This window comes from Oxyura jamaicensis, chromosome 25 (assembly GCF_011077185.1).
Source record: "Oxyura jamaicensis isolate SHBP4307 breed ruddy duck chromosome 25, BPBGC_Ojam_1.0, whole genome shotgun sequence".
Taxonomy (NCBI): domain Eukaryota; kingdom Metazoa; phylum Chordata; class Aves; order Anseriformes; family Anatidae; genus Oxyura; species Oxyura jamaicensis.
The window spans coordinates 522,109-547,374 of record NC_048917.1 but is presented as its reverse complement, the minus strand read 5'-3'; the positions used below and the strand labels follow the sequence as shown (position 1 = coordinate 547,374).

General features: G+C 65.4%; 5 protein-coding genes and 1 long non-coding RNA gene across 14 annotated transcripts in view; all 6 read left to right on the top strand.

Moving 5' to 3' along the window:
• LOC118178144 overlaps positions 1-3,515 on the top strand; it is a 21,103-nt gene extending 17,588 nt beyond the window's left edge. The window contains exon 3 of the long non-coding RNA XR_004756093.1: positions 3,354-3,515. This is a non-coding gene — a long non-coding RNA (uncharacterized LOC118178144). The remainder of the gene's footprint in view (positions 1-3,353) is intronic.
• A 4,796-nt stretch (positions 3,516-8,311) lies between these two features.
• CADM3 (cell adhesion molecule 3) lies at positions 8,312-14,425 on the top strand. Of its 7 annotated transcripts, XM_035346417.1 has the most exons (11): positions 8,312-8,510; positions 8,648-8,800; positions 9,015-9,152; positions 9,390-9,560; positions 9,662-9,752; positions 9,990-10,159; positions 11,747-11,869; positions 12,577-12,702; positions 13,048-13,116; positions 13,458-13,594; positions 13,664-14,425. In XM_035346417.1, the coding sequence occupies exons 1-10, from the start codon at positions 8,327-8,329 to the stop codon at positions 13,574-13,576; spliced, it is 1,344 nt and encodes a 447-aa protein (XP_035202308.1). In that variant the 5' UTR covers positions 8,312-8,326; the 3' UTR covers positions 13,577-13,594; positions 13,664-14,425. The 7 variants fall into 7 exon arrangements, with proteins under 7 accessions (XP_035202308.1, XP_035202309.1, XP_035202307.1 ...); XM_035346418.1 differs by having other exon boundaries at positions 13,051-13,116; positions 13,458-14,425; XM_035346416.1 differs by having other exon boundaries at positions 13,458-14,425.
• A 271-nt stretch (positions 14,426-14,696) lies between these two features.
• LOC118178138 lies at positions 14,697-15,769 on the top strand. Of its 2 annotated transcripts, none has more exons than XM_035346425.1 (2): positions 14,697-15,649; positions 15,685-15,769. In XM_035346425.1, the coding sequence occupies exons 1-2, from the start codon at positions 14,722-14,724 to the stop codon at positions 15,723-15,725; spliced, it is 969 nt and encodes a 322-aa protein (XP_035202316.1). In that variant the 5' UTR covers positions 14,697-14,721; the 3' UTR covers positions 15,726-15,769. The 2 variants fall into 2 exon arrangements, with proteins under 2 accessions (XP_035202316.1, XP_035202317.1); XM_035346426.1 differs by having other exon boundaries at positions 14,697-15,652; positions 15,688-15,769.
• A 1,899-nt stretch (positions 15,770-17,668) lies between these two features.
• Positions 17,669-19,882, top strand: ACKR1 (atypical chemokine receptor 1 (Duffy blood group)). The gene is made up of 2 exons (XM_035346427.1): positions 17,669-17,935; positions 18,510-19,882. Exons 1-2 carry the CDS (start codon positions 17,915-17,917, stop codon positions 19,428-19,430), a joined length of 942 nt encoding a protein of 313 aa, XP_035202318.1. The 5' UTR covers positions 17,669-17,914; the 3' UTR covers positions 19,431-19,882.
• A 1,382-nt stretch (positions 19,883-21,264) lies between these two features.
• LOC118178141 (serum amyloid P-component-like) lies at positions 21,265-22,478 on the top strand. Of its 2 annotated transcripts, none has more exons than XM_035346430.1 (3): positions 21,265-21,343; positions 21,637-22,295; positions 22,373-22,478. In XM_035346430.1, the coding sequence occupies exons 1-2, from the start codon at positions 21,280-21,282 to the stop codon at positions 22,254-22,256; spliced, it is 684 nt and encodes a 227-aa protein (XP_035202321.1). In that variant the 5' UTR covers positions 21,265-21,279; the 3' UTR covers positions 22,257-22,295; positions 22,373-22,478. The 2 variants fall into 2 exon arrangements, with proteins under 2 accessions (XP_035202321.1, XP_035202322.1); XM_035346431.1 differs by having other exon boundaries at positions 21,637-22,292; positions 22,370-22,475.
• A 366-nt stretch (positions 22,479-22,844) lies between these two features.
• LOC118178137 (serum amyloid P-component-like) lies at positions 22,845-24,673 on the top strand. The gene is made up of 4 exons (XM_035346424.1): positions 22,845-23,067; positions 23,306-23,407; positions 23,502-23,671; positions 23,983-24,673. The coding sequence occupies exons 1-4, from the start codon at positions 22,991-22,993 to the stop codon at positions 24,576-24,578; spliced, it is 945 nt and encodes a 314-aa protein (XP_035202315.1). The 5' UTR covers positions 22,845-22,990; the 3' UTR covers positions 24,579-24,673.
• Positions 24,674-25,266: the final 593 nt, after the last annotated feature.

Below are 25,266 nucleotides of genomic sequence, written 5' to 3'. Positions count from 1 at the left end.
CTTTTTGCTGCGTGGGGCTGTGCCTGTACCCAACCCGTGCACAGTGCCACCAGGGCTCCCCGTCTGCTCCCAGCACCAGGCCTCGGAACTGGGGCAGAGCAAGCGGTGACGGCCCCAGCACAGCACGAGGGGGGCGAGTGCGACCCCTCCGTACCCCTGCAGCCCCCTTTGTGGGGGCTCCCATCAGCTGCCTGTTGGGGGAAGGCGAGCGGCTTTGGCACCGTGGCCAGGGATCAGTGAAACCGCCCAAAATGGAGCATCCGAGGGGAGCTGGGGCGGAAAAGCCGCTGCTCAGCACCCTGGCACGGTGCGGCAGGCTCAACCCGGGTTGGATTTGAAGACAATGCCTGGGATAAGTCCCGCAGAGCTGCCCTGGGCATACCCAGACAGCGAGGGGACGTGCTGGCGCGGGTGGGAACCAATCCCAACGATTCCTCGTGTTTGGCACGGAGCCGGGGGGGGGCATTCACGTAGGCTTGGAGAAGCATCCCGACAGCCCCAGGGTGCTGCTGCCCAAGCAAGGCGTGCCTCCATCCCAAAGCCAGGCACCCCTTTGGAAGGGGATGAAGAGAAGCACTGGCGTGTCCAGGATCCCCCGTGTGGGGTCCCCTGCCTGCGAGCCGCTGCCTCCCCCTGCTCCGCTTTTGTGCCTCTCCAGGGCTGTCGGAGCTGCCGGAGGGACCGGGGGCGGCTACATCTGGGTGCTCGCCCCGGAGCTGGCACGGCCCGGCACGCCGCCAGATGGAGGAATCTGCAGGAAAGCTAACATTTTTGTTTGTTTTCACTAGGTCGGTTTTAACCTAGTTTTACCCCGAGCCAAGGTGCCATTCGGGGACTCGCCAGGGGAACGGCAGCCTGAGCGAGGAGGGGCCGCAGGACCCGAGCGCGTGCCCAAGGGGGCATGGCGGTGCCCTTGGCGCTTGGTGGGCTCCGTTTGCGTGCCACCGGGCTTTTTCTCCTGGTGTTTGCTGTTGTAGAACCCGATCTGCTCACGCAGACACCTCTGGGGAAGTGCCGTGCCCCCCGTAAGGGCGGGTGCCGTGGTTCCCCTGTGCCCAGCCCCATCCTGGGGCTCCTCTCGCAGCCCAGGCAGGGCACAGATTGAATCGTGCCCTCGGTGCCTCGGTGGGCCTTTGGTGGGGATGCCAGCGCGGTGACACCCACGCAGGCAGAGGTACCCGATCCTGCCCGGATTATTGGGGCAGCTCAGCTTGAACCATCTGGTCCAGTTCTCTCCGCTCCGCTCCCAGCCAGGCGTGCGGGCACAAAACGGCGCGGCAGCCGAGCCGCTGACACACATGGATGGAGCTGGGGCTCCATCCTGCTGGGGACGAGCTCCCGGTGCTGTCCCAGCCTCTCGCCGTGCTCTGGTGGAAGGGCGGAGGAGCCAGGCACAGAAGGGGCTGGTTTTGGTCGGGTTTGAGCATCCTCAGTGCCAGGAGCCCTTCCCCAGGCGAGGCTCCGCGAGCATAAATAACAGCGGAGGAAGGCGGAGAAGCGGAGACGGGCGCCGAGGGCTGGGCAGGAAGATGTTTAACCATTCCAGTCACCTGCGCAGCGCCACGCTTGGCCTCCGCTGTAATGCGGCGAGGCCGCGGGACCGGCAGCAGCCACCACGGCTGCTGAGCCCCCCCGGGCATCCCGCGCCGAGCCGGGACAGCAACCTCGGCACCTGAATCCCTGCGTGGTGCCTGGGTGCGCAGCTCCATCCCCGATACGGTTCCACGACCTCTTTATTTCCAGCTCAGCCTGTTCACAGGCGAGCCCGGTGCGCAGCATCAGTTTTTCCAGCCAGCTGCCGTCGCTCGAGGCTCCCGAGGTGCCGTCCTGCCCTGTTGCTATCGATGGAGTCCTGACCTGTGGCTGCTGCGTGCCCTGGGAAGCCTTCGCTGATCTTCAGCAGCAAGCAGAACACTGGTCGGGCCAGAAGAGAGGAATCGACAGGCTGCTGCTGCCCCGGGCGCCCTGGGGAGCTGTTTTCCAGAGGCAGGATGTGCTCCGTGGCATCTGTGCGATGCTGTTGCCTTGCCTCTGCCCTTGCAGGTCAGCATCTCAGGGCTCCCCAGGGGTGCTCTGCCTCTCCGTGTTCCATCACCTTGGGCTTTCTCTTTTGTCTCCCCGTGACGCTGGGGGCTTCGCCTCCAAAAGGCAGAATCTGGGCGATGGCAGAGGGGAGCTGGTGGCACGCAGCTGAAGCTCGGAGCTTTGTTACCCCGGGGCATCCCTTGGGGTCTGGGGGCTCCCTGCTGCAGCCGGCCACAGCGGAGCATCCATCGCAGCATCTGCAGCCATGTGAAGGACAGTGGGGTTGAACCCTAATTTTTTTCTTCTGAAATGACTTTTCCCTCCTTTTTCTGGGAAGTCCGGACGCGGCATCAATGTGCAGCACCCACCAGCAGGCACGCCGGCCCCTGGGCAGGGAGTGGAGCCTCCAGGGTTCCCCAGAACAGAGAGTTATTCCTTATTCCCAGGTAACAAATGCCCTCGTGCACAACTTGTGTGTTTAATCCTCGGACAGTCGGCAGCAGTAATTTCTCCTGCCAGCCCGGGCAGAGCCGGGCACATGTTTGGATGCCTGCAAAGCAACAAGCAATCCGCCGGGGCATCTGAAGCAACCATTTCGAAGACACCTCGCTGGGCAGGCAGGAGATCCTTAAAACAGAACTGTCAAAGCAAAGAGCTCGTTTCCTTGGCAACACTCATGGTGGAGATTGGCCTTAGGGTAGGAGCTAAAAAACATGCTCAGAAAAGTAGCGATCAGCTGCTCCCCGTCCAAGGGGCCGAGAGCCCTCGGACACGGTCCGGTGCCGGAGGTGAGGCGAGATTTTGGGAGGTCCAAGGCTGGGAGATGCCAGGGGGTGGCTGAAAGGGGGGGTCCTTTGAGGCAGGAGGAGGATGCCCCAGCCCTGGAAGTGTTGGAGGCCAGGATGGACGAGGCTCTGGGCAGCCTGGTGTGGTGCAGAGGGGGCTGGAGGTCCTCCCCACCCATCCCGTGCTCCCCCCAGGACACAAGGGGATGGGGCCAGCTGGTCTCTCTCTCTGGACGAGGAGGAGGAGGGCTGGCTTCCCGGGTTCCCAACCTTCCTGGTTCCCTTGTGGCTCTTTCTCCTTTTGGGGACTCCGAGGAGCTGCTGCGACTCGTGGCAGCCGCGTGACCACATCCACACCAGGGGCACCTTTTGGGGACCCTGGGCAGGTTTTGGTCCATGACCCAGGGGAACAGCCCTGGCCCCGTGGGGTGGCCACGGGCCCGCAGGTGGCCTCGACAGGAGAAGCAGCCGCCATACCCTGCGTCAGGATCCCCCCATCGCTGCCACTCTGTGAGCTGCCGGCACGGCACGAGCACGGTTGAGCAGAGGCGCCAGCGGCACCCGTCTTTGTGTGGCTGCCAGCGCTGCAGGCGGGAGCTGCCGCTGCCATCGGAGGGCTTCCCCGGCCCCCACAGCAGCTGGAGCCGTCCCTGGTGCTCTGCAGAGGCTCACCCGGCCCTGGGGCGATGGGTGTGGGGTGTGGAGAAGCCCTCTCTCCCCCCCAACCCCCCCGAGCAGGGGATGCTCCCTCGAGGCACGGTGCAGGGGCTCTGAGCCAGGAGGAGGTGAGGAGCATCCACCCCATCAGCCGAGAGCTTCGGGACCGTTCCCTTCAGCTGCTGCTCCTGGATTTGGTGCTAATTGCTGGCCTTGTTTCAGCTGCTCAACCCGTGTCAGGTGGCAGGCGGGGCTGACAGCTCTCCCCTTGTCCCCCCTGGTGTCCCACAGCAGGGCCTGGGACCTCAGTGCCCTCGGAGCTGCGGGATGCTGGGGATGATCCCCGGGGTGCCGTGGGCGAAGGCACTGGGAGAAGTCCACCGAAGTCCCAGGGTTCGGAGCAGGCTGTGACACGGAGCTGAGCTCTGCCCTTGCTTTGCCCCTTCCTGGAAACCGCTCCGGTGCGTGCCCACGGTCAGAGAAATCAGGCGAGACGCGGCGTTGGGACACGGCTTGTTTTAGGTCCTGCTCGGGGTTGGGAGCAGGCTCCTCAGGGCCGTGTTTCCTTCTGCTCCCAGCGAGCGTTCCTGTTATGTCACCTGGAGATTAAACCCCTTGGGGGAAGGCTCGGCTGGAGGCGTGGGGCTGGGAGCTGGCAGAGGGAGGCTTTGGCACCAGAGGACGCAACCCGGGCTGCGGGATGGATTTCTCCCCGTAGCCGTGAGGCAGAACCTGGGAAACTTCCCAAAGCACCCAGCTGCCAGAGCTCCCACAGCCGTGAGAAGCGTCCGAATGGCACCAGGTAGGAGGGGACCCGGTGCTGCCGGAGCATCGTTGCCAGCAGGAGAGCACCGTGGAGGGACTGGGGTGCATTGATGGGGCACAGAAACCCCCCATCCTCCGCAGGCGTGCGAGGAAGAGGAGCGCGGCACCGAGCAGGTGCATGGAAACCGGAGCAGGTTTCCCCCTCCTATAACAAAATCTGGAGCGAGGCAGCTGCTTGCATGGAGGAGCCTGGAAGCCGGGCTCTGGGCAGCCCAGACTGTGGATTCGCGCGCCGCCCGGCTCAGCCCGCGCAGCAGATGTCGGAGCCGTGCTGAAAACCCACCGGGCTCAAAGCCCTCGAGCGGCTCCGGTGGTGCCAGCCGTGCGGTTTGGGATGGAGCTTCTCCTTCCACAGGCTGCGGGACCGAAAGGCGCTCCTTGGAGAGGAGGCAACCTGCCTCGAAAGCATCAACGAAGGCAAACCGCCTCCTTCTGATGCTGCAGGGGCTCGCGCAGCCCTGCTGCTGCTGGGCAAGCATGGCCGGTGCCTGCTTTTGGGTGAACAAAGCTGCTTCTGCAGACCGGGGCTTGTGCTCTGCCCCACGGAGATTGGTGTGGGTACCATCCACAGGCGACCCGCGGAGGCTGTGGTGCTGTTCACAGGCGTCGCTCGCTGCCTGCCCAGGGATGCTGGGATGAAATTGGCTTCTGGCAGGCAGGGGATGTATGTTTTGTTGAGAGAACCCCTGGAGAGGTGGTGCCGCAGAGATTTCTGCATTTCCATGCGTGTGGGAGCATCCAGGGGCTGCAGCCAGTGCTGCCGACCTTCCCCAGGAGGGAGCATCGGGAGGAGGACACCAAGGTTTTGGGGAGCATACGGGCAGGCCCTGGCGTGGGGAGCCAGGAGAGCCATGAATAGCGTTTTTCCCCTCATAAATCCGATTGCAGCCCCCTGCAGAAGTGCCCAAGTTTAATTAACGAAGTATTGATTTTTCTGGAGCATGGCGCCTCTCTAATTTCCCTGTGCCGGCCAGGATCTGGAATGAGCGCAGGCAGCAGCTCCCAGCCAAAACCAGGTGTCCATGGTGCTTTGTGGGGTGCCCGTGCATCGTTTTTGTCCCACTTCCCGTGGGCCTGGCCGCCTCCTCCAGGAGGGTCCCAGGGGGGCAGCCCCGGGTGCTCTGGGTGCTTGCAGCCCTCGCTGCTTGCTCACACACCTCATGCTGTTGGGAGATGCCAGGGTGTTGGGCAGGGGCCTGGGACGCCGGCGAGGGGCTCGAGCAGCAGTGGAAACGCAGCGCTGTGGAGCTGAGGATCTGCTTCCCCCTCCTGGAGATGCTGGAGAGGAGCCCAGAGCACCAGGAGCGCTGCTTCGTGCCAGGGCCAGGCGGGACACGGGGGGCCTGGGCTGCCTGCGACAGCACCGTACGGGGCCGTGCATTGCCCCAGCCCCACAGAGCAAGTTTGGAGCCCCAAACAGCACACCGAGCTCAGGGTGCCCACGGCGGCACGGCCAAGGGATGCTCTGTGCCAGGGCGAGGGGCTGGCACCAGCCGGGGCTGTCAGGTGGCAGTGGCTCCGTGCTGGCAGCGGGTGCTGGCAGGGCGAGCACGGATGCTTCCCGGAGCATCCGGCACCTGTCCTCGCTGTCCCCATGCTCGCGGGGGCTGGTTGGACCCGGGTGCCAACACGGACCCAATGCTTCCTGCTGTCGGTGCAGAGGATGCTCTCCGTGCAGTGCTGGAGCAGTCAGTGCACCAGGCGTCCTCCCGGTGCTCGGTGTCCCCTCCCTGGTGTGGCAGCCTCAGTCCTCGTGTCCTCCAAGGGTCCCCAACTCTCCTTGCTCATGTCTAGGGACACCAGATTAAGGCGGCTCAGGGACCTTGCTTTGTACCCTCCCTGTGCCATCGCAGGATGGGACAAAGCTCCCCGCGGTGGCACCCCCGTCCCGTGGTGGTGGTGTCCCTGTGCTGCCAAGGGCCGGCAGGTTCCAGCCGCGGCGGGTTTTAATTAAATCAAGGCAGCCCAGCCGTGCCCATCTGCTCCGCCAAGCTGTCGGGCACGGAGGCGAGCGGGGATCTGGGTCGTGGCAGTGCGGCTCTGCGGCACCGGGGCCTCTCCGTGGGGTTGGGGACATCGGGGCTCTGCGGCACAGATCCCTGATGCCACCGGGGCACGGAGCCAAAGCAGGGGGAGATCTCCGGGGTGGTTTCCGTGCTCAGGATGGGGGTCCCAAGGTTGGGGGTAGGACCCGGGGGGGGTCTCTCCACCCATGGATGCTGGAGCTGGGCAGGGGGATCCTGCCGAAATGCCAGGGGGGCTCCGGGACCCCAGTGCCGTCGCATACTGGAGGCACCGCAGGCACCCAGTGTCCCCATCCTCTGCTGAGCATCTCCCCGCGTTAATACCTTAATGAGGCCAGCGCTGTGGCAGGCAATGGTAATTGTGTTAATTAAGAGATTGTGGGTCTGTCCTCTCCTGTGTGGGTTTTATGCCCTGTCCTCAATCACAGCGGAGTGGTAGCGCTCTGAGTTTGGACAACAGTGGCTTGGAGCAGCCTAATCCCCTAATTACGGTCGTAGAAGCACAAGAGCATCGTTAACCGAATTAAAACAAGCCGACAGACATCCTCCCAGTCCCCAGCTCTCAGTCCCCAGCCGTCTTCGTGCACCCAGTGTGCGCCACGGCAGGGGCACAGGCACCACTCACCGGGCACCATCCCCAGGATCAGGCCCCACAGACCCTCCGGAGAGCCACCTGCACACGTGGGGACCACGGCACGGGGACCACGGCACGGGCACGGGGACCATGCTCGAGCAGGCTGGAGGTGCACCAGGGCAGAGCATCCGTCACGGTTAACAGCTCAGGAGCCCAGGCCAGCGCGTGGCAAGGATGGGGAAGACTCGGTCAGCGCCTATAAATATCTGTGAGGAAGGAGATGGGAAGCAGAGGCTCTTCAGCTGGCTGTTAAAGCCGAGCAAGTGGAGAGGAGCGGAGTTTGAACAGCGAGCATGAAGTACAGGTGTCGGTGACGGCGATTTCCTGGGGCTGGAGAAGGAACCCTGAACCCTGGGGACGTTTTGAATCCAAATTTGATGCATCTCTGGGAGATTTTCGTTCTTGCGAGCCCCAGGCTGGTACGAGTGGGGTTTCACACGCTTTCTGGCCTGGAGTTTCCTGGAATTCAACACGAGCCTGGGAAGCCTGGAGACCTCATTCCCAGCCCTGATCTCTCTGCTCCTTCCTGCTCCCTGCGATAGCTTTGGGGAATTTGCAATGTCAGCAAGAGAAAATATTTTCCTTCATTACTCTGGGCAGAAAATGGAGAAATTCAGCCCAAAACGGACTGCTTCTGCTAACTGGAGCTTCTCCCCGACAGCAGGCATCGTGCAGGGAAACGAAATCAGGACTGTGCTGCGGGTGCCCAGGGCCCCTGAGCTTGGGTCCTGAGCCCGAGTCCCTGCCAAAATTTGAGTGCTGCGATGGAGGAGGCGGCTTTGTGAAGCTGCATCCAGTACAAACCGCAGCAGGGTTCGGCTGCTTGTTGCATGCGACCTCCAGGCTGGGCGAGCCAGCGTCCCCAGCGTCCCCCTCCTCCGCGGGGCAGCTCGGCTCGCCGGCACGTCGTCTCTCCCAAAATAGCCGTCCTTGGGGCAGCCGGGGGTTATCTGATCCTCCCGCTGCTCCTCTCTGCCCTTGGGCTGCTCTGCAGCGACGTCTGCGCTAGGGAAACGCAGCCTGGGAGGAGGTGGAAGGGATGGGGAAGGACTGGGGAGCAGCAGGACCCCTAGCAAGGGACACGGTGACCTGCTTCAAAGAGCAGCTTGTGCTGGAGGCAGGGCTGGAGAGGCAGCAGGGCATCCCATTGCGTGGGGTATGGAGGCAGCTCCAGCCGGTGCCCGTGCCAGGCTCTCCTGCAGCCTCCCAGGGCACCCCGGCTCCGTTCAGCAGCATCGTCCGGCACCCCCAGGGACTGTGCGTGGTGTCAGCCGAGTGCTGGAGCCCCGCGTGTCCCGGGGCTTTGGGGACAGCGCCGTGCCCCCCCACCTTCCCTCAGTTGCTCAGCGATGCTCGCGCGCCCCGGGGGAGAGGCGATGCCAGGGGGATCCCCCGCTGACCTCTCCCTTCTGCGCCCAGAGAGCCAGCCCACGACATCGGATGAGACAGTGGTGGCCGGCGGCACGGTGGTGCTCAAGTGCCAGGTGGAGGACCCCGACGACTCCTCGCTGCAGTGGTCCAACCCTGCCCAGCAGACCCTCTACTTTGGGGAGAAACGAGGTGCGTGCGGGGACCCGGGGACGGGACGGGGACGTCGGGCGGAGGGAGGTGGTGCCGCTGGGTTAAAACAGGAGCCGGGGAAGGAGCCTGGTGGCCCTGCGCCTCTGCCACTCGCCCCGCTCTCCCTTGTCCCCCAGCCCTGCGAGACAACAGGATCCAGCTGGAGAGGTCCACGCCGAACGAGCTGACCATCAGCATCAGCGACGTGGTGCTGTCGGACGAGGGCGAGTACACCTGCTCCATCTTCACCATGCCTGTGCGGACCGCCAAGGCTCTCGTCACCGTGCTGGGTACGTGCTGGTACCCGCTGCTCGTTCCCGGCCTCCCCGCTGCCTCTGCCCCATGTGCGGGACACCAAATGGGTGACCGGTCATCTCTGCCATCCCATGTCCCAACCCATTAACCCATCCTTGTCCATTGATGCGTCTCTCCCCACGCATCCATCTCTGGCCAGCAGCATGCACAGAGCTAAGAGGTTGTTGTCTTTCTCCCCTCCTCCCCCAGGAATCCCCCAGAAACCCCAAATCTTCGGCCACGAGCAGCCCATTGATGAGGAGAAGATAGCCCGGCTGACCTGCCGCTCCTCTGGCAGCAAGCCCGCCGCGCAGCTGCGGTGGAAGAAGGGCAACAAGGAGCTGAAGGGTGGGTGCTGAGGGCTGGGGGGGACAGGTGGGGCACCTCGGGGACAGGTGGGGCACCTCGGGGACAGATGGGGCATCAGGGGCTGTGGATGTGCCCAGCGCTGGACCACACCAGCACCCCACGCTGCTCCCAGGGATGGGATGGGGACAGGGCGTCCCTTGCTCAACACACGCGTCAGCCCCGTCCCTCTGCAGGGGCGCTGGGACCGTCACCTCCAATGGTCCCCTGTCCCCACAGCTGAGGGCACGGAGGTGGTGGAGGACCCCAACGGGAAGACCTTCACCGTCAGCAGTCGGGTGGAGTTCCGCGTCACCAAGGAGGACAACGACGCCGAGGTGACCTGCACGGTGGACCACGAGTCCCTGCAGAACTCGGAGAGGTCGACCACGCAGAAGCTGCAGGTCCACTGTAGGTGGCACGCGGGGCTGGCAGGGGGACAGGGCCACAGAAGGGTGGCCCCCAGAGCTGGGGGCGCAGGGCAGGGCGCTCACCCCCTGCTCCTCTTCCAGACAAACCGACGGCGAAGATCGAGCCGCACCCCCTGTACCCGCGGGAAGGCGAGAAGCTCCAGCTGCAGTGCGATGGGCAGGGCAACCCCGTGTAAGGACCCCCCCTCGCTGCTCCTTCCCACCCATCTTCCCCCTGTCGTGCACCCCAAAACCCTCCCTGGGGTTTGGAGGGGGGGGGGGCGGGCAGGGCAGACTCACGCCTGCGATGCCACGCACCCCACGGAGGACGCCAGCGAATCCCCCCACCACCACGGGCATTCCCCAATCCCCCCCCCCCCCGGGATGCCGTGGGGGCCACGGAGGTGCCTGACCCCCTCCCACCCCGCAGCCCCCAGGAGTTCCTGTGGGAGAAGGAGGGCAGCGACGCGCCGCTGCAGCTCAGCTCCGACAGCATCCTCATCTTCCCCTTCCTCAACAAGAGCGACAGCGGCACCTACGTCTGCACGGCCACCAGCTCCATGGGCAGCGTCGTGGCCAAATACAACCTGGACGTCAGCGGTAAGGGGTTTTGGGGGGGGGGGGGAGCACGGGCAGCCCCCGGCACCCCCCGCCTTGGCACCATGGAGCCGTGCGTGGGTGCCGGGAGCGGTGGGAGAGCGGCTCCGTGCCGTGGGGTTGGCGCATGCCCGCAGGTGCTTGGGGACATCCCCAGCTGCTGGGGCCACATCCAGCCCCTGCCGTGCCCTTCCCTGCACCGCACGGAGCTGCTGGATGGGGCCGGGGCGGGGGTCAGAGAGCCAGATGCGGGGGGGCACGGAGCAGGCTGGGAGGGGTTGAGGGAGGGACGTGGCTGAGCTCCGTCCCCAACCCCTGAGGCGGGGAGGTGCGGTGCTGGGAGCACCGGGGTCTCCAGGACCCATCTGGTGCCTCTGGGATGGCAAAACACCGGGAGCCCAAGCGGGTTTCCAGCCAACGCCGACCCCTCTGAGCCACGGGGCGCCCTGGTGGCCCCGTCCCAAGATTTTGGACACCAACCCCATGGCTTACCCCGAGCTGCAAGCTTGCCTCGCATCCCGTGTCCCCAGAGCCTGTCCTCGCAGAAGGGGCAGCCCCCGTTCCCTTGCCACTGCTGTCCCTTCACCTCTGCTGTCCCCTCGCTGCTCCCCCCTGCCCTGGCCGTGCTCTGCCGCCCTGCTCGCTGTCACCGTGCCCCGTGGGCCATGCGTTCCCCCTGGCCGTGCTCAGCACCCAGCCCCTCGTCTTGGTGAGAGCCTCGTCCTCTGCTTTTGGCTCTGGTTTGGGGGTTTTCCTCCTTTTCTATGTCCTCCTCTTGTCATCTCCCTGCTCCCCACCAGCCTTGGACTTCCCATCTTTCAGCATCCTTCATGCTCCAGCCTTTTCCCTTTCCCCATCCCTTTATCCCCTTTCCCTTTCCCTCCTTTCTTGTTCTCGGCACCCTCAACCCCTTCCCCTCCGAAATGGCTGTGGGTGACAGAAGCACACGGCAGCGATCACCCCTGGGGTCAGCATCCCTGAGACCCTCTGCCCACCCGTGGGGAGCTCCCAAGTGTCCCACAGCGTGCAGTCTGTCCTCGGCAGGCCCTGCTTGGTCACCTTGTGGCCCCATCACCCCTGGGTACGGTGTCAGCACAAGGAGCTGGCTCCTGAACCCACCCCAGGGCACTCAGCACCCACCCACGATGCCACCGATGTCCCCAGCCCGCTCAGTGTCACCACACCCAGCTCCACCTCTGGACTCGGTTCCCCCCTTTCCAAATTCCCCCCTCTTTTTCCCCCAGAGCCACGCGGGTCTCGGGCACCGTCACCGGAGCAGCCGCCCCACGCAGCCCAAGTCCCCGAGGACGCGCGTGGGAGAGCGGAGGTGGCCCCTCACGCTGGGTGACCCCGGGCACGAGGGTCCCGCGGGGTCCCTCACAGGGTGACCGGGGGTGCTGGCAGGTAGGACACGGGAAGGTGTCCCCACTGTGACCCAGAGGACGGTGGCAGGAGAAGAATGGGGTGGTGGAAGGAACCCGCAGAGAAAGATGGGCTCCCACCGCGGCGGGGGGAGCCGAGGTCCCCCCCGCGGGCCATGTCCCTCCCGGGGGTTGATTGGTGTCCCTGTGTTCTTGTCGTCCTCCCCAGATGTTCCCCAGCTCCCCACCCCACACGTTCACTCCACTCCAGCCCCTCCGCCGGGCCCTTCCCAGCCCATCTCTCATGCTTCCATGGCCACCGCCTCATCCTTCACTCCAGCTCCCGTCCAAGGTACCGTAAGCTCCATTTCTCTCTCTTTACGGACCCGCTGCTCCCCGACCCGGCCGGAGACGCTCCGCAGGAGGACGGTGGCCCAGCCCTGGGCCAGAGACACCCGTGCCACATCCCAGGTGCCCAGCCAGGCTCCGGTCCCGTCGTAGCACCTCCTCCCATCCCGTTCCAGCAGGGCAAAGCACCCCGGAGCATCCCTCTTACATCCCCATCCGCCGAGCGCCGCTTCCCCCTTCAAACCCCAGTCCGTTTGTCTGTCTGGCGTGGCCAGTTGTGAGCTGCAGGCCTTCCGTGTGAGCCCCCCACCCTTTCCTCCGTCTTCCCCTGTTGTTTTTTCCACCCTGTCCCTTACGAGCATCACCTCTGAGCTCCGTGGCTCAGTCCCCTCCCAGCCGTCGGGGGACGGTGACAGCGGAGCAGTTGGCGCAGGACTGGGGCGCACGCGGGGCGAGGTTTGCCCACGGCAGTGCTCACACCCCTGCAGGGCTCCCCGACACCCGTGGCCACTGCTTTCCCCTCGCTGCTTCCCCCCTGGCTCTGCTCCTGCCTGCTCTTTACCTCCACAGCACCTGGGTCGAGCTGGATGCGGCCCTGCCCTCCTGCAGCCCCGGGCGATGCGCGGGGTGAGCCGCAGCCTCTGCCGCACGGCGGGGACCGCAGCATCCCCTCCTCTCTCTCTGCTTTCTCCCTCTCTGCTGCCTGGGCAGACGCCAGCCCGGTGCCGTCGACCTCCAGCACGTACCACGCGGTCATCGGCGGAGTGGTGGCCGTCATCGTCTTCCTCCTGCTCAGCCTCCTCATCGTTCTGGGACACTACCTGATCAGGCACAAAGGTACGGGGCGCGCTCCCACCTCGGCGGGGTGCCCGGGGCCAAGGGAGGCTACGCCTGTCCCGCAGCCCTGCCCCGCGTCCGGAGACACCCAGCACAGCCGACGGAGCCCCCCGAGGATTTGGGGACTGCTCCCCACCTCCGTGCTGGCCCTGGTGGAGCTGGGCAGTGCCGGGCAGAGGCAGCTTCGTTCCCCGTCTCCATCTCTCCTTCTCGGCACCCGCAGCCCTGCAGTGCCCGTGCCACTGCCCCGTGCCTGATCCCCCTCCCTCCCCCTTGAGCCTTCCACCTTCCTCTTCCTCCCGGATCCGTTTCCTCTCCCCCATCCCTGGATTTTCATCCGCCCAGCAGGTGTATGCGTAAGGCACGGGGAGACGGTCCCATCCAGCCGGCGGCAAAGCCCAGCAGAGGTGATGTGTGAGTAAGAGCCCCCCCATCCCTGCCCCAGCCGCCTCGGCTCCCGGAGCTGCAGCCTCCTTTTGCAGGAAAACCTCTCAGGGGATCGGGGACGGGGGTACAGGGGGGGTGCAGGGGGGGCAGAGCCACGCAAGGAAGCGCAATTTTTCCACCCTCTGGCTAGAGACGGCGGCGTGAGCTGCTCTGAGCAGCCCAGGTGAGGCTCGGTCCCCGGGCAGGCTTTATTCCCGGGGGAAGCCCAGTGACTTTTCCATTTCAGGCCAAACCCAAAGGACTTCTCTCGCCTCCGATTCCCAGCCAGCACGGCCCCGCTGTGATGCTGTCCCCTCTCCCCCCTCCAGGTACCTACCTGACCCACGAGGCCAAAGGCTCTGATGATGCCCCGGACGCCGACACGGCCATCATCAACGCGGAGGGCGGCCAAGCCGGCGGCGACGACAAGAAGGAGTATTTCATTTAGGGGCATCGGAGAAAGAGGGTGAGAAATGGAGCCAGCAAACCCCGATGGAAACAGAAACCAGACCACAAACCCCACTCAACCCAACAGATTTTCTCTCGCGCCCGGCACGGGCAGACAGACGGACGGACAGAGGGATGGCAGGACAGAGAGCGGAGAGCGACCGGCCTGAGACATGATGCTTCTTGTTGAACTTGTACAAAACGTTATTACTACGAACAGCGAAAGCCCCGGCCCCGTTTGCTTGCTTGCACCTCCATCCCTGCGACCGGCGCTCGCGCGAAACACAGACCAACCAGTGAGTGAGCGACTTTCCTTCTTCCTTTGGACCTTTGCTTTGGTTTCGTGGCTGCTCTTTGCTTTGGGCCCTCGGTTGGGATGTTGGGCTGGGGTCGATGTAGCTCTTTCCTTTGTTTCTCTCCATTTTGGGTTTATTTTTTGACATCCAAGGATAAAATCAGATCCAGGCTCCAGCACGAGCTCCGGGCACCCGGGTGGCCTCTGCGTCACCAGCGCTCGCCCCGTGCCTCCCACCAAGAGCTGGGACCTTCTCGTTGTCCCCCCCTGCGACGTCCCTGGTCTGCAGGACAGGGACAGGGAGCGCTGTGGACCCCCAAGTCCCTGCCTTGATTTTATCCTTGGTGGTTCTTGTCGAACAGTGTCCATTTGGGAGGAGAGCTGTCCTCATGCTGTAGGTGTGCGAAGGGGGGTGAGCTTCCAGGGTGGGAACCGCCGAAGCCCCCGGAGATGCCGGGAGCCGCTGAGCACCGCGGCTCCCCGTTCCCACCCCAGCGGGAGGGGGGAGGGCAGGGGTTTTGGGGGGCAAATCCAGAGAAAAAGAAAAAAAAAAAAGCCCCAGTTTGCAAATTGTCAGATCGGAGTCGTCAATTTAAACCATCTATTGAGATGTTCAGTGCAGGAGGCTGCTGGGCATAGCCTGCGGCCGTCACCAACCACCTCCTCGCTGGGCCCCGGGAGCTTCCAGGAAGGTGGTTTAGATCCTGAGAGCGGCTTTGGTAAGAGCCAGCGCGGCTCCACGGAGGTGAGCTGGGGTCCCCCTGGTCCGTGCTACAAGCTGGAGACCACCAGCACCACGCCGCAAGTGGCCCAGAGGCAGTGCGAGGCGTGGGCTCCTCCTGGGCCAGGAGATGGGCTCCATCGGTTCTGCTCCTCGGAGCTTTCTGTGTCCCCCCTGTCCTTCCCAGCCCCTTCCCGGGGCAGGTGCTGAGCTGGAAAAGGTCTTGTTGGCTCCAAGGGCTGCGGCCAAAAGCAGCCGAAATGCCTGGGTTTTGTGTCTCGGTGGCCTGGGGGTCTCCAAAGAGATTTGGTGGGCACTCACAACCTCCAACCTGTTCCACCCCAGGGGAAACCACATCTCTTCCAAGTCAGATGGAAACCAGAAGCTTTCTCCAACCTCCCCACCGCATCCCCGGGGTCCCCATGCTCCCCCCAACCCCACATCCACAGGGCTGGGCCCCCTGGGGAGCCTGGCCCCTTCTCTCACCCTTGGGATGAGGCTTTGCGCCCCCCAGCATCGCGTGGTCTGGATGCGAGGGGTTCACAGGAGCCACCCTTTGGCTTCCATTTTGGGGTGTCTGGGGGAGGGGAACCTTTTGGGAAGGAGCGAAAGCCCTCGGTGGGGTGGGCAGCCTCATCCCGGAGGTGAAGGAAGAGCCTGGTTCCGCTGCAAGGTGCCCCTGGGGCTGGAAACGTGGCTCCCATCCAGACCCCGTGAGCTGGGCACGAGGAGAAGGGTGGTGGGGAAGGCACGGCGCTGGGTTCAGGTGGGAGCAAGGGACGCGTTCCTGGCATCCATGGCACGGGCACGGCCGGCTTCACTGCGTCATCAGCAGGGCATTACGCACCTCAAGAGAGAGGCACGAAGCCTTCATCACCCCCGGCGAGGAAAACCTGCGGTTTTCTCCGTGTGGTCCCTCCCCGTCCGTCTCCTTCGAGGAGGAGGACGTTGGCCTTGGGTCCGAGTGGGAGCCCCAAGCTCCCATCGAGGGACGCAAACGTTGCTGCCGGAGGTAACGCTGCGAATGCCGACGCTGTTAACTCCTTCACTGCGCACACAGCATGTACCGACGCCTGACCCGGCGCTTCTCCGAAGACCTCTAACATCCACTATCGAACAGACGCAATTCCTTAAAATAAAAAACACAAGGACGTGTTTCCACGTACGATTCGCTCTCACTCTAAGTCTCCGTGGTGCAGATCATTGCGAAGGAGATGCCCCGAGGGTCCGGGAGGAAGAGGGGTCGAGGGGTCCCCAGGAGAAAGGACGTGGGGATTTGGGGTCGGGCAGGTGAGAGGAGTCAGGATTAGGCCATCGCGAGGAGGTGCCGCGTCGTGGGGACGGGGGCAGGACAGGAGAGCGGCCCCTGTGCCAGGGTGACGTGCACCAGGTCACCGGTTTCGAACGGGGAGGCACCGTGTCGGGGGTGCGGGGGGCGATGGGGAGGCGGGGGGCTACACACTGCCCTCACCGCATCGGGGCCGCGGGCTGCACCTGGACGGTGACACCGGGTGCTGGGGCGATCGCCCACACCACGTCCCGAGGGGTGTGGGCTGAGGTCACCGGGGGGATCCGGTGACTGGGGGCAGCGTTTAACAACAGCCCCGTGTCGGGCTCAGCACGGTTCGGGAGTGAGGGACGGTGCCAAGGGGGCTGCTGCGCGTCCGGATAGTGACGGCGTCACGGGCTGTGCCACGGGGACGAGAGGTGACAGGTCACAACTGGAGAGGTGCTCCCGGGACGGCTGGCAGTGGGGCACGCTGTGTCACCAGTGGGACGCGCCGTGTCACCAGTGGGATGCGCTGTGTAACTGGGGGTACGCGTGGTGTCACCGGTGGGACATCTGTGTCACCAGTGGGACGTGCCGTGGTGCTGGGGGGTATGCTGTGTCACCAGTGGGGTGTGCTGTCACCGGTGGGACTAGTGTGGCTGGTGTGGGACGTGCTGTGGCTGATGATGGGCTACACCACGGGAACGAAGGAGTGATGGGGTGTGCTGTGGCACTAGCATGGGGACGTGAGGTCACAGGGGAGAGGACACCAGGCTCATGTCCCAAGCTGCTGGCACCCGGTGAGGCCGGGCAGCATCACCGCGTGGTGGGGCTCAAGCCACCTCCCCGAGCCCCGGTGTCCCCTCCTGGAGCATGGGGGCTCCGTTGGCTGTGCGGACAGGGGACCCCCAGCCCTGTGTCCGCCACGTGCCAGCAGGGCATCCGAAGCGGGCCAGGGCGTGGGGCACGGGCACTGAACTCTCAATAGACCACGAAAGCCATATTTGTGCGGAGCTCTGAGCACGCCGTGGGGTGGCCGTGGGGCAGGGCAGAGGACGGGCTGTGTTGTTGTGCTGTGTTCTTGTATGTACATAAAAGGGAGACAACGAACGTCGATGTTACTTTATAACCTTTCTAATATCCTGTGCTAATCTCGGAAAATAATCCTATAAATATATCTGGATTACACACCTTACCTGGCTGCTCGTCTCTGCGTCTGCCCGCGTGAGCCACGGCCGTGCCCCCCACCCTGGGGTGCAGGGTGAAGGGGGACAGGAGGGGACAGGGAGGGGGGACACAGCTCACCCCAGAGCACGGTGTGAGGGGGTCTCAGCTCATTGCACACCCCCTGGAGAAACCCTCAGCCCCAAACCCCCAGCCCCAAACCAAGCACAGGGGTCCCCAGGGCCACCCAGTGCCACCAGAGCCCACTGGCACCCCACTGAGCAGCGGCACAGGGGTGGGTGACTCAGCCCCTGGTGCCACAGGGTGACCCCAGGGTCCCCCGCAGGATCTGGCATCCCCTGGGCATCCCCCGCATCCTGCACCCACAGCACCCATCCTGCACCCCAACACGGGGCTGGCGAGCCTGGGGTGGGTTTTTACACCCAGCAACAGGAGTGCCTGCACGGCCGGGGCACCGGTAAACAAAATTCCTTAACGAACTTGAGTCGTTCTGCCAAGAAGTGATCATTTCCTGCTCGAGAAATTGCTCACGCTGGCAGCTCACCAGTTTTACCGGCAGTGGTGGCCGCCCGTTTCCTTCAGCCCTGGCGGAGGTGATTGCCACGGCGGGGAGGGAGCAGCCCTTATCTCAGCCCCGCAGTCCTTCGTCCCCGCGGAGCCGGAGGAGCGGAGCCCGAGCAGGAGCGAGCGTGCACCAGTGTGCACAGCACCCGCTGGAGAGCGTGCGCAGGTGAGCGTGCACCGGCGTGCAAGGCGGCTCTCGGGGCGCACGGTGCCCATCGGCGAGCATGGGTGGCTGAGCTGAGCCACCGCACACAGCACCACCGCAGCGCCTGGAGGAGCGGGTGCCGTCCCGGGGGGACACATCATGGGCAACTGCATCCCCGTGGTGAGTGCTTCTCCCTGCCCTGCTGCTTCCCCCCCTTCCACCTCTTTTCTGTCCCACCGGGCGCTCAGAGCGGGCGGTTTTCTCTGAATTTCAGAGAGTAGCATCTCGAGGTGAGCCCACTTCCAGCTTTCCTGCACTGCCCAAGCCCCTCCCAGCACCCCCAGTGCCCCTGGCCAGCTGCGCCCAGACCCCCGTGGGGCACCCAGCACAGATCCCTGCCCATCTCCCCCAGCCCTGGTGGGTGCAGGGAGCTGGGAAATGCTCACTTACAGACAGCACGGTCGGCTTCGCACCGACCTTGGAGGCTGTAAGAAAATTTGGATTTTCTTGCACAGGAGGGGCTGGCCAGGGCCAAGCCCACAGCCCCACGGTATCAGCACTGGGCAGACCACTGCGCCCAGGGCGTCCCTCCCCGATAAATGCTGCACGTGGATGTCCCAGTGCCAGCTGTCCCCACATACACTTGGGTGGCAGCGCCAGGGCAGGACAACCCCCCCCGGCCATCAGAGGGGACATTTCAGGTGCCATCCCACAGCCATCGGGGCACCTGACACCCCCCCGATCTCCTTCTCAGAGCCCCGAAGTCCTGCGGAACGAAACCTTCGTGGACCTGCTGGACCTCCTGGGCAATTTCACCATCAACGAGGACTACCTCACAGACTACACCGCCTCCGAGCCCTGCCACAACACCTACTGCCCCTTCTTCCAGTGCGCAGCCCCCGCTTTCCTGGCCAGCACCTGCGTCGCTGCCGCCCTGGCCACCGGCGTGCTGCTGGTGGCCTTGGCCAAGTGTCCCCACGCGTGGCCGCGCCACCGAGCGCTGGTGGCACAGCTGGTGGCGGCGACCGGGCTCTTCGCCGCGGTGCTGCCGGCGGTGGCGGCGGGCATCGGGCAGGGCTGGCGGCTGGGAGCGGGGGCTTGCAAGCTCACCCAACTGCTGTGGCACTGCAGCATCTTTGCTCAGGGGCTGCTGGTGGCCAGCGGGTGCTGCGGCAGCGTCTGGAGCCGCTGGGACCCCCGCAGCCAGCGCCTGGCCACATCCATCTGGGTCTGGGCACTGCTGCTGGCCGTGCCGGCCGCCCTCGCCAGCGGCACGGTGGCGGCTCCGGAGGTGAGCTGCATCCGCCGAAACGTCGAAGTCCTCTCGCCCGCCTACCTGCTGCACCTGGCTTCATGCCTCTGCATCTTCCTGCTGCTGCCGGCCGCGCTGCTGGTGGCCACGCTGGTCCGCAGGGGGCAAGGAGCGGGCTGGGGGCTCGGGGCCGGCGCGAGCTGGCTCTTCTTTGTGCTCTGGCTGCCCTACAGCGTGGGGCTGGCCGTGGATTTCCTCCTGCACGCCGAGCTGCTGCAGCGCACCTGCGACATCTTCGAGAGGTTTGATTACGCCCTGGGGCTGTGCGAGGCGCTGGGGGTGCTGCACTGCTGCCTGGGGCCCCCCGTGCTGCTCGCCGCCGGGCTCTGCCGCCGCAAGGTGGGCTCTGCCGGCGGCTTCTGAGCACCCCCGGCACCCCAAAAGCAGCAGCTGGACCCCGGCACTACCCCCAGCTGCCCATGGGTGATGTTGGTCCTCCAACACCCAAGGGTGGCATTGTCCCCCCAGCACCCTCCCCTCCTGACCTGTCCCCACCAGCAGAGCGAAGAGAGCCTCAGCGTGGCCACCAGCTCCATCACGCTCCTTCTTTGGGGTCACCACCGAGCTCTCAGCACCCCCAGCCACCCCGTTTGGGGGCAGACACCCCGATTTGCACAACAGCCGTGTCCCTGGGGTGCCCCCAGCCCCCCCAGGAGGGGTCAGCCCCAGCAGAAACGGCAGCGGCAGCGGGGTTTTATCCCCACGGGCACACCGCCGGGGGATTATTGGCTCTCTCCCGACAAACCAAGATAACCGCCCTGTCTGTGATCACCCGGCGGAGATTATCTGCAATAAATGAGTCTGTCAGAGCTGCACACAGGGCCTGGTTTAATGGGGGTGGGGAGGGGGTCCCCAAAACCCATACTCCACACCCATCCTCACCCCCCGCTGCTGCCCCTGCCGTCAGCTTCCAGCGAAAGCTGCTCGGCGCGGAGGTGGCCAGGATGAGGCCCTGGGGTACGGGGCAGGACGAGGCAGCGTTTCCTGAGGATGCCCGGCCCTGGCGAGCGGCGGCTTTGCAGCCACATCCATCACCTCCGGCCGGGCGGCACGCAGCGTGCCCGCCGGGCCGCGGGACGGAAGCGAGCGGCAGCCGCTCCTCGTGCCTTCAAATTAAGGGGAGACGTTAACGATGCTGGAGCCGCTCTCCGGGCTGTTAGCAGGAAGCCGGGTGATTGATGTCTGGCGCTGGAGGCGTTTGGCCGGCGTTCATCCCTTCCCATTAGGGACGGCCGCCGTCACGAGGCGCGCGGGGTGCCAAAGAGCCTGGCAAGGAGCTGCAGCAGCTCGAGGGGAGGAGAGCAGGGAGGGGCACGGGGGCCCCGGCCACCCTCAGGGACCAGCGCCCAGCACGCTGACCCCCGAGGAGCTGGGGGTGTCCCTGTTAAAATAAGGGACACCGTGCCCAAAAAGGGGTTGGGCAGCTGTAGTCGGGTGCAGCGTGGTTTTGCCCCCCAGCACATCCACGCACTGACTGCGCTCCCCAAGCCCGGACCCCCCCCCCCCACCAGCCCTGCACCTTCACTGCCAACCCAATTTGCCCCCACGCAGCCACCCCGGTTCCTCCAGTGCCTTCAGCCCCCAGGCTCCGTGTCTCAGGCTGCCCCAGGGTGGTGGAGGATGTGTCTGGATGCTCCTGCATCCCTCCGGCCATCCCCACAGCAGTGAAATCCTCCCGCTCCCCGATCAGACTGCCCCCCAGCCTCAACCACCCCCCCCCCAGAGGAGGGCACACGGACACCCTGGGAGGATGCTCAGCCCCTCGGAGGATGCTCAGACACCCTCGGAGGACACGAAGGCTGCAGCAGACCCTCGGCCTCTCGGGTTTGCCGCGGTTTCTTCTGCCACCTGCTGCCCACGGCTCCGGTCCCAGGCTCGGTCCCTTTGGCCTTGATGCAGGGATGGGGCCAGCAGAGCCCAGGGACGTGGCCAAGAGCTGCAGGCGAGGGACAACGGGTGCCTTTGGGCTCAAATTTGGGGGGTTTTAGGCAGGGCTGCGGTGACCCTAAGCTGCACCGGGGCACGCGCCCAGGGCACGGCTCCAGGGGAGCCCCGTGCCGGCGGTGACGCAGGGTCTCGCGGCCGCATGACAGCGTGAAATCGCCCCCTCCGGGCCGTGCCAGGCTGCTGGGATTGGGGGACGCCGCTTCCCTCCCACCCACGGCAGCCGATAAACCCGTGGGTGCCGGCACCGACGGCCGCACCCAGCACCATGGGCAGGCTGCGGCTGTGGCTCGCCGTCCTTGCTGGCCTCAGCGGTGTCACCGCCCAGGAAGGTAGGGGGACATCGGGGGGACCAGGGCGGGCACAGGGGTGCAGAGCAGGGAGCGGAGAACCCTGGGGTGTGGGAACATGGGGGGGGGGGGGCAGCCAAGGGGGTCCCATCCAGATTCCCCTCCCTGGGGACACCGCGGTGGCTCAGCCACACCCGGAGCCCCCGGGCAGCTCTGGGAGCCCTCTGCTTTCCGCCAGTGGGGCTGGAGGACACTGGAGCAGCAAAGGCACAGCGGGGACATCTCCCAGGGGGGTAGGCTCGGAGGCCACCACGTCTCTTCTGTCACCCCCGCAGACCTCTACCGAAAGGTGTTCGTCTTTCGAACGGACCCCAGCGATGCCTACGTGGTGCTGCGGGCGAAGCCGGAGCAGCCGCTGCTGAACTTCACCGTGTGCCTGCGCTCCTACACGGACCTCGCACGGCCCCACAGCCTCTTCTCCTACGCCACCAAGGCGCAGGACAACGAGATCCTCCTCTTCAAGCCCAAGCCCACCGAGTACCGCTTCTACATGGGGGGCAAGTTCGTCACCTTCCGCGTCCCCGAGGGCCGCGGGGACTGGGAGCACGTCTGCGCCAGCTGGGAGTCGGCCACCGGCATCGCCGAATTCTGGCTCAACGGGAAGCCCTGGCCCCGCAAGGGGCTGCAGCGGGGCTACGCGGTGGGCGCCGAGGCCGCGATCCTGCTGGGGCAGGAGCAGGACGCCTTCGGGGGAGGCTTTGACGTCTATAACTCCTTCACGGGCGAGCTGGCCGACGTCCACCTGTGGGACGCGGGGCTGTCCCCGGACAAGATGCGAGCTGCCTACCAGTCCCTGCGCCTGCCGCCCGCCCTGCTGGCCTGGAGGAGCTTGAGCTACGAAACCAAGGGCGACGTGGTGGTGAAACCGCGGCTCCGGGAGGCTCTGGGGAGCTGAGAGCCCACCTCAGCCCCCGCTGTCCCCTCGCTGTCCCCCATCACTGCTTCTGCAAGCTGCCTGCATGTCAAGGTGCTGCCCGCAGGGACAGATGCCGTGGGGAGCTGGGGACACCCCCAGCCTGGCAGTCACCCAGGGGTGCCCCTTCCTTTCCCAATGCCCCCCCTGTGCTGCCCCGGTGACGCCCAAGGTCGTCCCCTTTCCCGTATATACAAATAAATAAAATAAACCAGCAGCAACGTGAGAGCTTCTCCGTGCGAGGCTGATGGGAGGGGTGTGAGCAGAAATCAATTCCTGGGGATGTGGGGGGTTAAAGGGGGGGCAGGGGGGGCTTTGGGCAGCTCCCCAAGGCTGCGGGACATGTCGGGGGGCTGTAGCAGAAGGGCTGAACCCAGGGCACGGATCCACAGGGCCGGCACACACCTGGAACAGCAGGAATGATTCAGGACGGGCACCGGGGCTCGGTGCAAGCCCCCAGGGCCACGTCCCCTGTCCCCTGCCAGCTCGCTGGGGCCACGGCCCCTGAAGTAAACCAGTCCCCAAAGCCATTCAACAAACATCCCCGCAGCCACAGTGGTCAATGTCCCCAGGCACTTGGTGACAAAGGTTGGGGGCAGACAGCACACCACAGCGCTGCGCTCCCTGTCCAGGAAGGGTTTCGGCCCCCAGGGACGCGGCACGGTGGCTCTCGGTCCCCCCTCGTCACCCACAGCGGTGCCGGTGGCTGGGTTCGGATGGTGCATGGGGACATGGGGACACTGCAGCTTTGCCTCCTCATCCTTGCAGGGCTCTTCGGCCTCTCTGCCCTGGAAGGTAGGGATGGAGGGGCTGCGCCAGGAGCCCCCCCGGGTCCCACGGGGAGAGGGGATGGGTTGGGGGGTGCAGGGGGGCATGGAGCGGTGGCGGCAGTGGGGGGCTCAGCACCACAGAGCAGCAGGGATGCAACACCGGGCACCACAAGAGGGGGGACACAGGGGGGACGTGGGGCTGCCCGTGGGGGTGGCAGGGGGCTGGGGGTCTCCTCCCCCTTCCCCCCAATCCCTGTGTCTGGGTGCTGCAGAAAAAATGACCGCCTGGATCCAGCCTTACCCACCGGCACCCACCATGTACCACCAGCTGATGCTCTCCTGCGAGGTCACTGGGGACGCCAGGTAAGGCACCCCACCCCGGCCCTCCGGCACATGTCCCCCCACCCCACAGCTCGGCCACCCCCAGGGTGTCCCACCCGGGTGACACCCAGCTCAGTGTCAAGGAGTTCCTGTGGGAGAAGGAAGGAAGCCGCGACCCCCTGCAGAAAGGCCAGAGCAACGTCCTCATCTTCAAGTCCTTCAACGAGTCCCACCTGGGCACCTACATCTGCACGGCCACCGGCTCCCTGGGCACCGCTGTGGCCACCTACGAGCTGTGGATAGACGGTAGGGAGGGGACCGAGGGGACAGCTGGGGACAAGCTGTGGCCGTGTGTCCCTGTCGCCCTGCATCAGAAGCCCGCGTGTGGCTGGTCTCGGCGGTGGAGGCCACCCTGAGGTCTGATGGCAGAGGTCTGGTGGTGGAGGCCACCTCTGGGGCTGGTGGTGGCGGCCACCCTTGGGTTTGGTGGTGGTGGCCACCCCGGGGTCTGGCGGTAGCCTCCTTGCTGGCACTTCACGACCCTGTTTCCCCTGGGGGGATCTGTCCGGATGCCTTCCCCATGCCAGGAGCAGCCACTTCTTTATCACCTCTCCCAGACCTGATAAACCAAGTGTTCGTGTTTCCCCGGGAGACCAAAGACTCCTACGTGCTGGTGCGGGCGAAGCCGGAGCAGCCGCTGCTGAACTTCACCGTGTGCCTGCGCTCCTACACGGACCTCGCGCGGCCCCACAGCCTCTTCTCTTACGCCACCAAGGAGCAGGACAACGAGATCCTCCTCTCCAAGCCCAAGCCCACCGAGTACCACTTCTACGTGGGGGGCAAGTTCGTCACCTTCCGCGTCCCCGAGAGCTTCTCGACGAGCGAGCACGTCTGCGCCAGCTGGGAGTCCCCCACCAGCATCGTGCGCTTCTGGCTCAACGGGAAGCCCTGGCCCCGCAAGGGGCTGCAGAAGGACTACGTGGTGGGCGCCGAGGCTGCGATCACGCTGGGGCAGGAGCAGGACGTCCTCGGGGGAGGCTTCGACGCCCGTCAGTCCTTCGTGGGGGAGATCTCGGACGTCTACATGTGGGACAGGGAGCTGACCACCGGGGAGGTGAAAGCCGCCATGAACAACAACCCCTCGCCCGCCCCCATCTTCGGCTGGAGGAACTTCCCCTACAAGATCCACGGCGAGGTGTACCTCAAGGGATGACACCCGGGACAGCCCTGCCGTGCCCCGAGAAGGTTGCGATTGCCACCGGGGTCGTGTGTCCCCATGGCCCCATGTCCCCCTCCCCATCCCCGCCCTCCCTCCCCGTAACTACCCGGCACGAAATAAATGAAGAAATGGGGTTGAAAAGTAGCAGCGGTGGGGGATTTTATTCTTGGGGGGGGGGGGGGGGGGGGGCGGGGGAGGACCCCCCCCTTGTCCCACCCTGGGGACAACCCCAACACGTCCCCTCCGTGAGGCCAAATGAAGCAGGGCTGAGCTGGGGCTTCCCAACGCACGGGGGGCCACCAGGGCTGGGGACAAAGGGGAGGGGGGAGGGGGGGAGGACGGAGATGGCAGCTGGGTGGGGGCAAAGCACCGGGAGGGGACAACCGGGGGACAGCCCCGGTGCTGGGTACCCCCGGCTGGTGCAGCCCCCAGTGTCCCGGCATCACGGGGGATGCAGAAACGGCACAGCCCCGGTGTCCCGATGTCCCGGGGGGGGGCAGCCCCGGTGTCCTGGTGTCCCGGGGGCTGCAGCTCCGGAGAATCCCCGGTGTCCCGGGGGCTGCAGCCTCGCATGCCGCCGTCCTGGGATTTCAGCCCCGGTGTCCCGGTGCCCCCGGGGAACGCAGCCCCGAGCCCCCGGACATTGCAGCCCCGGGACCCCGCCGTGTCCCGGTCCCCCCCC